General features: G+C 38.2%; 1 protein-coding gene across 3 annotated transcripts in view; it reads right to left on the bottom strand.

The window, feature by feature from the left end:
- Positions 1-17708, bottom strand: part of klhdc8b (kelch domain containing 8B) — a 232759-nt gene that overhangs the window by 43168 nt on the left and 171883 nt on the right. For all 3 annotated transcript variants that reach the window (XM_085145129.1, XM_085145131.1, XM_085145128.1), the window contains exon 5: positions 16110-16334. In XM_085145129.1, coding sequence (XP_085001255.1) covers positions 16110-16334 — 225 coding nt within the window. The remainder of the gene's footprint in view (positions 1-16109; positions 16335-17708) is intronic.

Genomic DNA, 17708 nt, shown 5'->3' with positions numbered 1-17708 from the left:
CGTTTTGTGGGAGAAATGTTTCGTCACTCATCCAAGTGACTTCTTCAGTCTCTGCAAATTCTCATGACCATTGATCAACAACCACTGATCAAAGCCCACTGATCAAAGCCCACTGATCAATGGCCATGAGTACCATTCACAGAGAGTTGGGGAATGGCTGCAATCACAGCATTGTAAGATGGTGAAAGATGTACCCTTAGGCCCCCTCCTCGATTCAGAGATGGTCTCATGGCCATTGATCAGTGGGCTTTGGTCAGTGGTTGTTGATCAATGGTCATGAGAATTTCCATAATTAAGATTAAGGAACTGACCTCCCAGCCCATTGTTCCTTCAGTGGGCTGGTTTCAGTCATTATGCAAATGTACTGTTTATAAGATTGTGGAAACCTGCAGTCAGCTGAGACTGAAAAAGCCACTTGGATGAGTGACAAAATGTTTCTCCCACAAAATGCTACGTCCAGATTAACAGAATCAACCTTTGGAGATTTACTTACCTGGATCATTGAGCATGCATCAAGACGCCATGATGGCACACACCAGTTGTGTAAACCCAAGACAAGAACAAGCAAGACTAAATTACTACATGATAATAAAACTGAAGTTACCTTTTTATGCCATATGCTTATGCCTTATTTTGAATGTCACTGATTCACCATTGTAAAGGCCTATAACCTCTAAGGTCATTCAAGCCAAGTTATTATTATGCCATTCAATTGATGTACAACTATTAAAAAAGTGTTATTCTTAACAATAAAATGTAACAAGAGGAAAAAGCATTTATGAAAAAGGTCTACAGTGATATTGTCCCTTTTATATTTTCCATTGAACACATCAAAATTCGCTGATTTAATCTCATAAATGGATGGTAAAGTGAGACAGGAATAAAATGTTGTTCATGGACTGATAAGTTTTGGCAATATTTCACTTCCATACATGATGTTTTCTTTTCTTACTGGAAAGATATGTCCAGAGTACACATTTAGGGTTTACTGCTATAGACAAAGGATATTTAGACATGAGCTTGTAAAAGAAGAAATGTTCATGATGCAAGTAGGTTCGTGGTCATAAATTTCCCAACTCACCTGTGGCATCTCCCTTTAATACCCTCTAAAACCTTTACATTTTTGATTCAACAACAGTGAAACCAAGATTGGTTTCAACAAATCCAGGTTATCCCACACTGCCAGTTCTGCTTATAAAACAGTCACCCACTGGGCAGATGCATATTTAATTGAAATTTCTGCAAATGTTTTGCTTTAATGGATGATCTTTGCTATGAATCCTAATCAATGGGAACAGGGGAAGAGGAGAGGAAGGAAGAAATAAATCGAAAGATGGCTTGACAGAACATTCCCACTACATACAATCTGCTGGCAGATCAAAGCTCTGACTCATAACCCTCTAAAGAAGGGTGGGCTTGACTGACATGGCATCTCTGGGAAACAGTTCTGCAGAAAGGTGGGATTAAGGGTTTGCTGCCTGTATGTACTCTGAATTCATATTCACTTTTATGTAAGTTTCAGCCAAACAACCCTGTATGACTTCTAAGATGAGAAAAGAGACAGACAGAAAATTTAAAATCAACTCTGGGGCCTGGTTGACATGGTAGATACAACACACGGGTTTTTGAGGATATTTCTCAATATTTTTTTGAAGCCGGAGATAGCAGTGGACTCTACTGGTGAAGAAATTCTAATGCAGAAAAAAGTGTAAACGTAGACATATTGACAACATGTTGCAATCAATCTGGGTCAGTCTCCACAAATGAGTGCAATTCATCTGCAAAAGACTTTTTTGGAACAACAAACTTAAATGTCGGTATTTTGGTTGCTGAGCACCTACGTCAGTTTGCACTTAGATTTCCATCCTGTAGCAATTCAGTCACTACTTGGAGCAATTTCTGGCTGAAATGTGTTCTGGATGAATGTAAATAGTTTATATGAACTTATGTTTAATTGTTGTTTCTGTGCACTGTATCTAGAAATCAACCGATATTTATTACTAATTTATCACATTTAACCACTGTAGCAACACAAACAAATTTGCATGGAATTGTCAATTTGAACCCATTCAATTGTAAATTGCCTGCACACTGACTTTGTCTTATAGCCATCTAAATGGGCCAAAGTCATTTTCAAGATGTCAACTGACAGTGGTCACCAACCTGGCCCCAGTCTTCAAAGCAACCATTTCAACGTACAAGCAATGAGCTTGTACGTTCGTAGCACACAGTCACAATAATAAATGCCGTGGTCTCCAACCACTGTTTTATCTGGCATTTCTCAGTAACAGCACAATTACTGTTGCTCCTTAATAAGAGCTGCAATAACAGCCACACTGTGCAGAGTGTCAAGAAAAAAATAAAGTAATTTTCCCTAATGTCTGAGGCCTCTTTTTCCCTTTTAATTATCAGCCCAGTTAAACAGCTGTTCACACAGCAGTGGGACTGGAGACTGCTGAGCAGAGGGTTAATTATCGTGGCTACCTTTTTCAACAGTCTTAAGTGTGGTTTTTCCTGTTTAAGTCTCACAACAATAAAGCAAAATAATTAGCCTATTTAAGGTAAAAGCTATAGCTTTACTACAACTCACAAAATATATGCAGGTAGTGAAAAAAGTAACATAATAATACAATGGATAAACATACCATTTTCTTTTTCTCTTCTCTTTTCAGTCGCCATCTCTTTGGTTCGGATATTGCATTATTGAACTATATATGATATTTTTGTTTTGTTTTTATAATGCTTGTCTCTCTATGATGTCAAAGAGGTGAAATATTACTAATTTGTTTATTTTAGCTATACAGCTCTGGCTGTGAGCACAGAAGCTCCACCCACATACATATATGTTTAAACCTGTTGAGTCGATCAGAGGAAGGTTTTCTTAAAAGGAGCTAAAACTGCTCGTTTTCCAACAGAGGATGAAATGAGGAGCTACACTAAGTCCGAACTATTGATTTTAACTATTAATCATGCAAAGCTATTTTTATCAAGTCCAACAATAAAGGTATTGAGCTAAAATGAGGTCCCATTTAACTCACACATAGCCTATTTCATATGTTTTGATGGACTCAAGGAGGAAGAGCCATTGCACTTGTCATCATAATTAAAGTTCAGCCAGTAGGTTAGCACATTTGTGACATTCACAGACTCCTTGACCAAAAACAAAGCAGCATGCACTTAAAAAGCAGTTGTGTTGTCATTTACTCTTTCATACCAGAGTGATCCGGACTAACTGAGAGCTTTAGTACACGGTACCAAACAGTAATGAGTCACTGGCAGAGAACATCCATTAACCCTGCGTGACGCTCTGCTTTTCAGTGGCGCTTAATGCTGACACAGAGATCATTTGAATGCAAATCACCTTGATTACACCATTTCAGCAACTGTAGAAAAATGAACAGGTAATGAACCTGCTTAGTATCAGCTCAGTATTATGACCTAGATTAAACACCTTAATCACAAACAGCTCTCTTTACACTCACATGTATGATTTTTTTCACAGAATTAATATGGCCAAATATTCCATTGAGACTCTAAATCAAACTAACTGCATGGACGTTACATATAATGCATAGTAAAGCTTTCAGCATTAACATTATGGAGGACGTGTCCCCCTAATAATTTAATGATTTTAAACTTAAAATCAACATCTGCTGTACAAAACGAATGAATTAAATAAACTAGTTTAGAAATCTTTCACCACAATCATTTTTTCTCAAGTTTTCTTTAGTATTTGAGTAATACACAGACTTTCTGTACACTGATGACTAGAAAAAAAAAAACGTGATAATGAGTGATCTGTTTAAACCTTTATTAGGCCATACACCTGTAGTGAACAGTTCACTGCCCAATTTATAAGCTGTCACCCCCCAAAGAGCTTTAATTTCTTGTTGGAGTATCAGTTCCTAAACATGGTTAAAGATTATGTTGGTGTGAGTCAAGAATTCTGTTCTGGACTTTTACTTGACAAGTTTCACACTGAGCTGAAAATGCAGGAGGAGGATTACGTTGCCCAGAACAGGATTTAAATTAAAGACATATAAGTGAGTTCACTGTTTTTGAGGGTGTGAAAAATTAGTCATATAGTTTATAATTGTACAATAAAACATTGCCATAAAAAAAACTCCATCATTTCCATCAGGTTTGCATTGAGCACCGTTCTTTTTTGAGTTTTTTAGTAATAGTAATAATTCTAGTAAACTGACTGAATTAGCTGAAAAAATATAATAATCCACAGTTTCTAACTAGCTCCTGACATGAAGACTTGTTTTAGAAAACCTCAAACACACATAGCATAAAATAATTGTTGTATTTACTATAACCATCAACATGGTGCTTCCAACAAGTTGTTAGCCAACAATCATACCTCCAAAAAGCACCGGCTAATGACTTGTCCAACAAAGGTCCTTAACCAATGAGCACACACCTGAATGACAGATATAAAGCCTCCTCTCTGTGAACCACAAGTTCACAGCCCCCTGGTGGCCTTTAAAAAGACGAAATGTTTAAGGCACTTTCACTTTGGCTTCACTGTCTAGAGCCTAGTTTTTATTTGTTTATGGCTGTTCCACAACTGCATCCCATTAGCATTACCTCTTTCACCTTTTTGTGGAAGTCAGGGCAAAGCTGATTCTATGTTGACTTTGTACACTGTTTTGTTATATGAACTGGTATTACACACACAAACAGTTGGAAAATTTCAAAAATAGGGGCTGATTTGAGCGTAGCCTCAGAGCCAAGGTCTCAATTCTTCAAAGTCAAACCCATTAAACCTGAGCCGCTTCAGAGGGGCAAAAAGAGCCATTGTTAACAGGGATCATGGTTAGACTTGCTTGATTTGACACAAATGTACATACAGACAGTACTGCGCACACACACACACACACACACACATCTTTTCACAAGGGAGCAGCAACATAATCCCCCACACATCCACACAAAGTGAAATACTTCCCTCCAGTTTCTCCAACACATATGTTTCCTTACAAACAGAAGAGAAAAACATAACAAAAACAATACCATAAAATGGGAAGCTGTGTAAAATGTAAATGAAAACAGAATGCAATAATCTGCAAATCTCACATTTGAATCCCATATTTTATTCACTGTAACACTACACAGCAAAAATCCATAAATGTTTGAGAACTGAGGAGATCAGTTCAGTCCCAATGTAATCCTGTTCTTGTCTGATATTCCATTCTAGCCACGCAACAGTCCCGAGTCTTCTTTATTATGGTTTTGTTTTATTATGCTTTAACCTCTTGAGCTCCAAGGGTCTTTCTGGGGTGTTAAAGATAAGGGCAGGGGGCCAGAAGTGACCCGGCAAAGATTAAATCCAACAGAAAGAGGGAATACATTTTCACTTTTCAAATGTATTTTAATAGGTTTTAAAGCCTTTTCTACTGATAAAGACCTCCCTGTGGCTATTCATACTACACCAAAGTAAGAGAGTAATAGCTAAACAAGTAAATAACAGAAAAGTTCCCTTTTTTTTCCTTCATTGTCTACAATCGAAATGTGTCTTTTATAGTATCCAAAGTTTAAAATATATATATATAAAATTGATAATTACTTCACAAAGTTTACAATTTATTTATTTATAATTTTTAAAGTTTATAATTTCTGCACAGTGAGCTAAACTGTCCTGTAATTTTACACATGAATTAAAGCCCAAAGAGTTGTGCTAACTGATTAACCATTAACCATTAACTAGCATCATTCCTTTATCATACAGAAAAGCTGATAGGTACTGTTATAATTTGCAGTTATTTTTCTTATATTAAGACATCTCAGGGATTAAATGTGTAGTTAAACTTCTTTAAACCGACAAAAAAGGAAACTTCACTGGTTCAGCTCATTTAAGATCAAAGTGGTGATGTAACATGAGTTTGACATCGCTGCTCTAAATGTTCTCAGCTGGTGAAAGGTCTGCACTGCAGACCTAAATCAGTTCAGCACACACACCCTTCTAGTAAGAAGCCATACTGTTTTTCCCTTTTCCTTGAAAAATATAAAAATGTAAATGTTTAAGCATGAGCCCCACTAACAGCTGAACTGTAAATAGCTGCTAGTGGGGCTATTCCAGGGGTGCGGGACTTCAGCCCTCACCGAGGCAAATCACCCTGGGTCAAGATACCTGAATCACATGATTAGTTCATTTCCAGGACTCTGGAGAACTTCAAGACATGTTGAGAAGATAATTTAGCCATTTAAATCAGCTGTGTTGGTTCAAGTACACATCTAAATCCTGCAGGACACCGGCTCTTGAGGCCTGGAGTTGCCCCATCCCTGGGCTATTCGATACTGTGTTATGATTCCTCTACCTGAGTACTTACTACAACTCACCTAATTCACCAAAGCACTTTTTTTTTCTTATGCTTAAATACTTTCACACTGGGATGAATGGCCTAGTATTTGCCTAAGGAAATTTGGTTGGAGCAGCCGGGGATTGAGCCACAGATAAATAGATGTCCAGTCTACCTCCTGAGCTACAGCAACCAAACTTTCAGACCAATTATTTAATTTATTTTCTTTCACTGAATAGAATTAAACAGGAAAAAAAGCTCAACAACAACTTAGAAACACAGTATTGGTCATGACTTCCACAACTACTTCTATACCCTTTATAATGTATTCTTTTTGAAACCCAGTACATATTAAGGTGAACCATCTGAGCATCAGTGCCTCTGCAGAGAAACTGCCACAGATTTCACTGTGAGTCTTGGTTTATCAAAGTAAAGACAAGAATGCTAAGTTAGTGATTAAATGCAAAGAATATTTGGCAGATTAGTCAAAGCTATAAAGACTTCAAAACTTAAAAATGTATTACTTTCCACATTGTGTCCAAAACACTAAAAATCTTGGCCTCAGTTAATATCTCTTTGTGTCTTCAATCTTTCTTTTAAAGTCCAAACTCAGCTTTCTTTTCATTCCGCAGCTCTTGAAAGCAGAATCAAATCACGACTCATTGCGGAGTAAGCGTCACTATGGCCATCTATTTATCTATCTAAGACTATGAATCATCACAGCTTGACTGAGGATATTTTGAGACATTGCATTGCTGTATCTAACAGCATTTAAACTCTAGGGGACCGATTCAGTCTCTGAGGCTACTTGAGATTCAGTATACACTTAAACATTTTTCAGTCATGCTGCTTGAAAAGGGCAGACTCTAGCCTTGAATTGAGCACTTACATATCCTACTTAATGTCCACACCATTGAGAATGCTTGCCATTTTGAGGGAACTGACCTCTTTATCTAGTTTGTTCCCAAAATTCCAAATAATCACACAAGAATCCTTACTTACTATTTTTCTCATGAAAATCCAAAACATTGTATTTGTACAGAATAAGATTTAACAGCATCATCTCTTGGCTTTCACAAGTACAGCCTGTACTCACTATGACAACAACATTTCACTCTTCCAATAGTGATGATTATTATCGGATTAATAATTTTACAATTAATAATCAATAATTAATAAATATTAATAACAATTTATTAATCTTACATTAGTTAAAATTCCCTAATTTCCAGTCCAATACTTTCTGAGCTCAGTGATACTAGCTTTGCATGATTTGCAGTTCAAAACATGTTCAGGTATCTTTGTTGCATCCTTTCAGATCATCAAGTGTGTGACAGAAGCAAAGAGTAGAAAAAACTGTCAGAAACCAAATGTTCAGAGTATAAAGCAAGAGCTTCTCACTCAGAGGGATTCACTGTGCATGATGACATCATTATGTGATGCTTTGGCCATATGAACATCCACAGCTGTAATAGCATTAACAGAAAAAAAGAAAAATCACAGTAGCCCCCATTTAGGGTTTTTGAAGCCTGACATTGGTATTTTGACAACAGAAACTCGACTGTCTCAACATCATCTTTTGGTTCTGTCAAACAAGAGTAAACCCACGATGGGAGCTCCGTTACAGCTGGTGCTTGTCTGGTCATTGCATTTCATTTTAAATGTTGTATTATCACAAACAGATTGCATGCACTTACATGCTAGCTTGCTTCCTTTCAGTCATAACTTGATAACAGTCTGATAGGGGATTACTGTTTTATTGCAATTGTGATGCGTCATTGTCCATTATCTTTTTATTTAGCTTAGACAAACGTGCTAAATGTGTTGTACTGTGTGCAACTATGATCTTAAATTACTTTTTCCTCCATTTTTTGCACTTATTTTCAATCAATGGGGATGGCTACTCCAGTCTGCATGTCAAATATCCTTGGGCAAGATACTAACCCCAAGTTGAATGTGCTTGAATGTAGTTAGAAAGCACTCAGTATAGAAAAAGTGCTTGTGAGAATGGGTGTGATTGGGTGAATGTGGCATGTTGTATAGAGCTGTTTGAGTACTCTGCGAGAGCAGAAAAGTGCTATATAGGAATCAGTCCATTTACCATCAATCACTTCTTCTCTTTGTTCCTCTGAAGAAAAAGAAGAAGGAGTGGTGAAGACGAGGAAAATGTTTTTGTCACATCATGCTTTGGCCTTTTGGTCTCTTTTTACTTGACATGGTGTAGTTCTTTATCAAAAACTGGTCTGCCAAAGAAGTTAAAAAAAACTAATTTAAATCACATGACTCCAGTTCATCAGTTTTTATTGTAAATATATAAATATTTATAGTAATTTAACCCATGGCTACCATGGCTCTCTGGGCCATGGGTAACAGTTTTAGAATCACTGATGTAGTGTATATACAACAATATGGAAGTATAAAAATGGTAATAAATATATAATAAATTATGAAAGAAAGCAAAAAAGGTAAAGCAATCACACACACACACACACACACACACACACACACACACACATATATATAGAAAGGGAGATGACAGCTAAAAACCATGTTTCTCACATGATTGAAATGCCACATTTGAAAGGGTTCTCATGAACTGCAAGGTGACAGTGTTTGAATCATCATCTGTCACCGAAGGCACACAAACAGATCTCCTCGTCTTTATCTGCAGAAGAACAAATGACTGATGCAGCTGGCTTCACATCCTGCAATAAACATCTACAAATCAGACTGACAGTCAGTATAACATTGCACTTAAACCACAAGCTCCCTGCTGAATGTAAGTGCCAGAGAAATATGCATATATGAAAGATTGTTTATGGCAATATTGCTGCTTAGTTTCAACATGACATTAAACCACTTAACTTTACTTACAATGTGTGGATTTTGAGGATACATGAACTGTTTGTGCTATATTAAAAATGTTTCACTCAGCTTTCACCCTTCTGTAACATCAAATATCTCATTTGCCTACAACAGACTTAATTACAGCTTAATAGTATATGTGAGGAGCCACACTCTGATTTCACGCTTCAAATGGGATTTGGAGCATATGTTATAATCCTTGCACAAAATCACTAAATAATAATGTGGGTTAATTAAAGCTTATATCCCACATAATCCTAATGATTCACTCTGTTTTGACTCCTGAGGTATTAATAAAGCAAACAGTTAAAATCATTGACAGATTTGCAGCAGCTAAGGGCACCTTTAAGCGCCTGAAGTGTTGTCATTACTCAAATCAGATTTATTGCCAACATTGCATACATGCATTTGTTCAGTCATGTTTTATGCATCAACATTTAAAGTGAGTCAATCAACAAACCGTGTGGTAGAAGTGTTTGCCCATTTCTTTCACTGGTCAGGATTCTGCAGCATCATCATCAACAGTGTGGATTTGATTTGATATGATCTGACTCAACTAATGTATAATCTTCCCATATTTGGGCTGCTTTGTATTCCCCATTCCAAGTGCTCCAGGGTGGCATAGCACACACTGTGAGAAACCCAACCGCTGATTCCATTAGGCTGTTTACCAGGCAGCTTCTCCTTCTTATCAACTGAAATTATTCAAGCATACAGGAATTCACAAAGCAGAGTAACTGGACTGCTTTGTCTGAATTTCTCCTGGGTGGGTATATCTGAAATTCCTCTGCAGTGGTCTAGGTCATGTCTGAACATTTTTTAGTGTTCATTGGTGGCCACAGCTCCCCTTGCTCTGTTCCTCAGAAGGGTCCCTCATTATATATGCTCCCTGTTGACCACATAACATAACATTTCCTTCCATGGCTCTTATACCAGCGGTACCCAACTTTGTTTGTGCCACAGACTCTCTTATATCTGACAATATAAACTTTGAAAACTATAAATTTACACCTGAACCTCAACTCGTACTGGTCTGTGGCCTGGCTTGTGGACCGCTGTCCTATACAATTTAAGTTAGGATAAAAAACAGCTTAAGGATGTGACTATTTGAGCAGCCATTCATTGTGCCACAGTTTAAAAGAATGGAGTAGAAGAAAGAATGTGAATATTGTTTACCCCAACACTAACACAACACAGCAGTATCCATAACACGAACTGCACATTAGGTGAGCTTATATAGAGGTGAGTATCCTGCTTGCGATCAAGTTCTGAAGCACTCCATTCCTGTGTTTATGTTAGTTTTAAACAAAATGACATTTAAGCATGTAAGCTGCAGCATTTTGAAAGAAACCAGGATACCGCTGCATGTATACATTGTATTCAGACAAGATCCTATACACCTTAAGCCAGCTGAGGTATGTTAACACAGACCACAGCAGCAAAAAGGAACTGAGAAAGAAACTGGTGTCTCGAATTGTGATGTTTTGTACCTATGCTTGATGTCTATCAAGCACATGAAGTGCTCTAAAAGTGGACTTGAAACTTTAGTTACCTCAACTGGAGAAAGTACTTAATTAAACCAGGCTTGCATTTGTAATCCCCTCATTGTAGTAAAAAGCCTTGTTTCTCTCTGTTCCTGTTTGACGCATTAAACTTATTGCATTTTGTGATAATACTAAACATCCTGTAGCCTTTTCGTATTAAAGGAGAGATCCTTCTTTACTTAAACAGACACTATTAAAGGACGGCGAAGCAAAGCCATTTTCACAACATTAAATATAATCACTACACTAAAATAATGAAAGCATTATATATATTAACGCACTAAAACAAATTCTCGCTCCTGCTGCCGTCCGCTGAAGTCACAGTTCGTCATTCCTTTGTGTGCGTGTGTGTTTTAATCACTGAAATGAGGAGCATTTGCTCCATATGTTTGATCTTAACCAGCCGGAGAGAAATGCAAGTTGCTGATGGTTTAATGTGCTGCACATGAGCAGGTAATTAGCTATCTAGTGTGCAAACTGATCGTAGCTGTGCAAATTTGTTTGGCAGCTCATTTAACAAGCTAAGGTGCAGAAAGAAAAGCCTGATAAGAAGGCTTCAGCTGGAAGGATGTGAGTAGTTTTTTTAAAATTTGTGTGTTATGTGAGGCTGACACGTGGTTCATTCTAACTGTCTGCCTTTGCTGTTACACAAGACTGAAATGACAACAGTGTATGTTAAAATAACGCAATATAAGGCTCCATAATTTATAATATTCCTGACATTTTCAATAATTCACATACATAAATACATAATTTGTTATATCATCATTGCAAGTATGTGTGTGTGATTTTTCCTTATTTATTTATTCTTTGTTTGTTTTATTTTTTTCTTTATGAAAGGAAACACATGTTTGTGCTTTGATCTGTTTAATCTATCTTTTAAACTTTTATGCAATTTGTCCTTTTTAAAGGCACAGTGTGTAAAATGTGTCCACCACAATATACAGGTACATTTAGTAAAGAAAATAAGAGAGAAAAAAAATACTATACAAAAATCAATACATTTCAATATTGCTACCGTTCTGATTCATTTACATATTGAAAGGGAATGGGAAGAACACTCCACATGTCTGTTGATTGCCGTAAACTGAATTATGTTTTTTCACATCCCAGTTCAATGTGAAACTGTGGTGGGGCTTGCTAATTTCTTGTTTTTGATTTATGTATGTTTTGTTTTGTTTTGCTTTACTTTTGTTTCATATGTTGTTTGTTTAATTTAAGACTAAAAAAAAAAAAAAAAAAAAAAAATTTTTGAATGAGAGGTAAAACTTGAGGGGGTAGGGACCAGTGTTGGGACTAACGCGTTATTAAGTAACGCGTTACAGTAACTACGTTATTATTGTGGTAACGAGCACGGTAACTAGTTATTATGCCAAAATCAGGAACGCGTTAGTCGTTACTGGGATTTAGATAGGGTCGTTACTCGTTACTTTGTGTGGTGGCTATCGCGGAGCTTCCACCACAGATTCTGTAACATTAGCAAGTGGTGGAGGCCAGCAGGTGGATGAGGGAAAGGGGACGCAGAAGGAAAAGAGACCCGAGGCGGCTGCTGGTCCAAGTGTGAACTGAACTTAAGGTAAGAAGTTATGACCTGCAGGCTATCTGGGTCAGATATAAACCAAGTTTAGGTGGAGTTTATTTTCGTTATTCTGACTTTTTCCATACTGCGTACTAGCTAGCATGACGGAGTTTCTATAGAGATTGACAGACCACGTGACTTTCGCGCATTGCATGCCGGTAACTCGTGGCAAAAAATCCAAGTACCGCATCAAATGCAAGCATTTGCAGCACCGCAAAACGTTCATTCTCCGGTTCCAATACCTTCTTGCTTTTTCTTTGCCCCCCAAAAAAGTTATGTACAAAACGAAGGACAACAATGCCGGTCCGTACAAAGACAGACTTGATGAAAAGGCAAAGAAAAGATACGAGGAAAAAAATCAAAGGAGTGAAAGGTTTATACCCTTACGAGCACAGAGTGGACAAAATACGTTAGCATGCTGCCCAACTTTCACCACGCTCATATTTATAATCATACGGTTCTTGGAGTGAGTGAAGTTTAGTAACTTCAGGTCACTGCAACAAGCCCAAGTACAGTTTACCGACGGATGGGTACAGGACCTTGAAATGCACCATGTAGAACGAAAGACCATCGTACGTATCATAAGTTTACCAGTCTCACAAATCGTCTTCATAAATACACATTCGTTAACCGTTTATTAATAGGACCTTTAAGCTAAACGGTAATTAATAAGTAGTGGAAATAATTTCTGGTTCGCATTACAGAAATGTAGCAGTGACAATAATATTGTATGCTGTAATCGTACTGGGCAATTAGAGATACAAAAAAACCTGTTTTATCCTGTGAATAAAAGTATATGTTTTTGTCAATGTACCATGGTAATAACAGAAGCGAAACGCAATATTGTGTCAGGACAATTCACTATTTATGCACAATAAACAAATGAGCATAGCGCCACAATTTCTGTTCAGCGCCAGACTTGCTTGTAACCTATATCACAAATTATGTTATAAAAAATGATGTATTAACTACAACAGAAGACTGACCTTTGTGGAAATGCTTGGAGCAGACTAACCTGTGAGCTGGAGTGTTCTGTGAGTTATATTTGGTCTTTGAATGGCTGTAATCCAGGCCATCCGTCGCCTCTTTTTACTTCGGAAACATGGCTCGAACAATTTCTCTTCAACGACGTAATCCGATAAAAAAACGATCTCTTTACCCGTCGGCTTCCCGTGGCTGTCATGCGACCGGCTATTGCAGTTAATAATACAACAGCTTCTTGACAATTTTTTGTGTTTCTTTTTATCGCTGTGTAACTGATTTCAATTGAAAGCCTGCATGCGCTAGTACCTCTTGCCACGAGTTCCCAGAATTCTTTGCGGTTTTACCCTTGAATGACGTCACATTTTCAATCTCTATACAGCTGGGTGGGTGCTATGAAGTTAATGATGTTGAACTTTATTTTGTTCATAAGTTATTAGAGTTGCCAACCGTCCCGTCTGGTATTCAGAGAAAATATTACGCGTTTCTTATTGAGGCGAAAAGGAACAGTTTGTCCCGTAATTCAGCTACAATGAAAAAGGCACAAAGCTGGAGTTATTCTGTCTTTACGCTGCACAGCTGCCTCTTCTTCTTTCATTCTCTCCCCCCCCCCCCCTTCATGAAAACTGATCAATGATCAGCTGATCGGCTCTCTTGTTTGTTTATCGCCCACTTTGCGCCAGAAACAGGAAACCAGCCGATGTCGCGCTAAACAACAGCAGCACCTTTAAGCTTGATCAGCTGTTGTTAGAATTGATTTAATATTAATTTCTAGTATCAGCTGATGTTTGCTGGAGCCACAGCTGCAAAAAAGCTGCTGGTCATGATATCGGTTTGGTTATCTGGTGAGAGGGAAACATGAAGAGGAAACCAGGAGATGTCCTTACTGAATCATCAGAGCTGAACAGGTGATGGAGAAACAGGTTTACCTTTTAGGTGACATGAATGAGTTGAAGGGAAGTTATGAACTGTTTCTGAGAGACAGATAACCCCAGGATCCTTTTTAGGTAGCTGACAGCTGGTAACATCACTGTCACAACAGCGTTTGTTTTCATTCAAAGGCTTTATGATTTTTCCTATAATGGCAGGCCAGTCTCTAGTCAAAATGCCCGGGCCGATTTTTTGTCCCCGTCCAGCCCTGTATGCAGCTCATCTGCAGTCTGGTGTTACCTACATCTTCCTATTCAGAAGGCAGAATTTCCGAGTTACAGTACAGTAAGTTGAGTACAATCAAAGCATCACGACTGCAGTTTTTGTGTTGGATGTAAAAGGCGCACATGATGCTGTGACGTAGGCTAGAATCATGGGAGCAGTCAATGACGGTCCAGGCGTGGGATTTCTCTCGTAGAAATATGCACATTATCTTTTCCTTTCTATTGGTAGGTGGCACAGTGCACTTGTGGCAAGTAAGCAAGCTAGAAGACTGGCAAAGTTATGGAAGCAACACATTAACAAGAGAAGTAGTTAGTAACTAGTTACTTTGAAAGTAACGAGTAACTTGAAGTAACTGAGTTACTTTTGATAGAAGTAACTAGTAATGTAACTAAGTTACTATTTTAAAGTAACTTACCCAACACTGGTAGGGACAAATAAGTAAATACTTCTACCTACTCCTTTTCAAACAAATAATGGAATAATATATTGTAATGATTGTGAAGGCTCATGTTTGAAATGTTTGAAATAAAAATGAACTGAACTGAACTGAACTGAACATCCCAGTTCAATGCATATTCCTAACTACAATTGCCACTGTATGACAAATGTCATTTACCTCAGCTGTCAATATGACTGCAGTGTCAATATGCCCGGTGTCCTGGGAGTCCGCTATAAGTCAGCGAGTCATCGAAACTGATCCCTGATTACAGCAATAGGTGAGTTGTTGAGGATATCCTGAACATTTCTGTCAGTAAGCACTGCTGTTAGCTGCTGTTAGCTGGGATTATTGAAACTTTCTTTGAAGTGGATCTACCAATGATAGACTCAGGCACTTGGCAAATAAACTCTTATGATGTGAGAATGTAATCAAATTGTTTTTCAGAGGAAAAATGTGATTTTTAGGATACTCAAACCTAATGTTAGCCGCCATAATGTTAACTTACAACCTTCTTGTTGTTCTTTAGCCAACTCATTGTCACCTGTCCGGAGATGGGAGAATTTTGTGTCTGATCTGCTGACAATAAGTAATTGCCACAATATGAGAAATAAATAAGCATGTTTATGCACATTTTCATGTGTTAGAGCCATGAGCTCAGTTCATTATATAATGCTTGAAGTGAGAAAGATGAGGAGGTGGAAAATGAGGGAGGAGGAGAAAGAAATTATGTAAATATACATGTCCACTCTGCATGCCAAGTGTCCTTGGGCAATATACTAACCCCATGTTGTTCTCCGGTGCATCCACTGGAGTATGAATGTGTGTGGATAAAAATTAGGAAGCACTTAGAAACAGTAGAAAAATGTGCATTGTGCAAATGGATGTGAATGGGTGAATGTAGAAGTTGTGTAAAAAGCTTTGAGTGCTCAAGACAGAGTAGAAAAGCGCTATATAAGAACCATTTACCTTATTTGTGGTGGTCAGGCAGGTATAGCACTATTGGACAGGTAGAAAATTTTACAAAATACTTGCCATCTAACTATAATGGGCTAATCTCCAATACTCAAACCCATTTAAAGAGAGTGAAAGAGAGAGTGAAAGCATCAAAACCGCTGCCTAACCAGTTTAACGGATCACCCAGAAAGCTCCTGCTCCTTCAGGCTGTATTTCATCCCTTGAGTTCGACCTTAAAAATGTCATCTTAAACTCATGACTTCCTTCAGGGTTAAATAACAGCTTACCTTGATCCAGATCATACTCTTCCGTGGTGCTGACAAAGTGAGGTCTGGAGTAAAAGTTATGCGGCCCCGGCTGCTGGAGGCCCCCAAGGCTGAAGAGGCTTCGCTCATTTGAAGCACAGCAGGAAAAGACCCTCCGGCTGGGGATGCAGGAATAGCGTGTCCAGCTCTTCATCTCCAGGTCAAAAGCCTCCAGTGCTGTCACCGGCATCTTTCCCTGGCGACCACCTGGAGGAGAGGGGAGAGAGATTCAGTGAATTTGTGATTATGACAAAGCTTTACAATTACAAGTGATTCTATTAAAATCCAGAGAAGTGAAATGTGAGCGAACTGACAAAGTCACCTGTGTATTATCATGAAGACATGGAAACTGCATGCCCCTTCTCATAAATGAAATATATTCCCAGAAATATTATCATGTGCACAAACAACAAGCCAAGGACAAATGCAAATTTTCTGTGTGACACTGTTTGTCCCTGTTTCCATTTCCTGTTTCATTGCTTTTTAATCCCCAGTGCCTGTCACATAGTTTCCTTGGCATTTATGTCAAAGTCTAGCGAGTGGACAGACCAGCGCTGGGACCACATTTCATTTTGGGCTGAAAGGAGAGCACAGCAGCAGGGAGCTCCCCTAGGACACTTAGGAGTTGTTTACTTCCACAAATCATAACTTAACCTTGTAAAATACGACTACAAGGGGAAGGCAAGCTTTGTGAGACAGAGAGAGAGAGAGAGAGAGAGAGAGCCTGCATGGAGCGGGCAGTAAGAGTTTGAATGATGGGAACAGGGGGGTTGAAAGCAGCGCAGCACTGTGGGGGCCAGGGGTGAGAGGCAAATAGGGAGGGAGGCAGCGGAAAAAGAAGGGGGAAATGTAAAGAATATGAGAGAGTGACAGAGAAATTATAGAAAGCATTATAGAAAGAGAAGAACAGAATGTGGAGGAGTGAGAGAAGAAAGTGGAAGAGGGTCAGCTGGAGTGGGCAGAGTGGCAAAGAGATCGATAGCAGTAGCGAGACAAAGAGTCGAACTGTGTGGGAAGCATTACATGTGAGAAAAAGAGATTCCATGCAAAAGATTTGGTTGATTGCAGCAGAATCTACTGTGTATGACTTTCCGTGAGAGTACATAGTTCACATATGGTTTTAGTGTTGCTGCAATACTCCACAGACTAACATTTTGGCAAACGTGTAAAACAGAGAATCTGGACTGCTGCACTACTGAAGGGGACAGCTTTTGCACAAATCTACATATAATCACGGGCCTGAGCTGCATTCTAAACCAAATTCAGCCCAGCAAAAATAAGCCATCTGTATAATCTACATAACAGATTTCTCTCTGTTATGTAGATTATACATAACAGAGAGAAATCTGGACAATAAAAAAAAAACAAAAAACAAAAGAATCAATTAGTCTTTGGCCCGTTGCTTCATAAGCCTTCATAGCTAAAGAAGCCAGTGCATGCATAATCAGTCTTACTGTATTATTAATATTTTAATTTGTTCCATTTTCTTACTAGGTTCTTTTATGAATTCCGGTTAATTGGTTTTCTGAATAGCTCTTTTTTTTATTAGCAACTTGGTTAATTGTTATGACTGACAGATGC

Source organism: Neolamprologus multifasciatus, chromosome 20 (genome assembly GCF_963576455.1).
Source record: "Neolamprologus multifasciatus chromosome 20, fNeoMul1.2, whole genome shotgun sequence".
Lineage (NCBI taxonomy): Eukaryota > Metazoa > Chordata > Actinopteri > Cichliformes > Cichlidae > Neolamprologus > Neolamprologus multifasciatus.
Note: the sequence above shows the minus strand (reverse complement) of the source record. Positions and strands in the feature narration are given on the sequence as shown.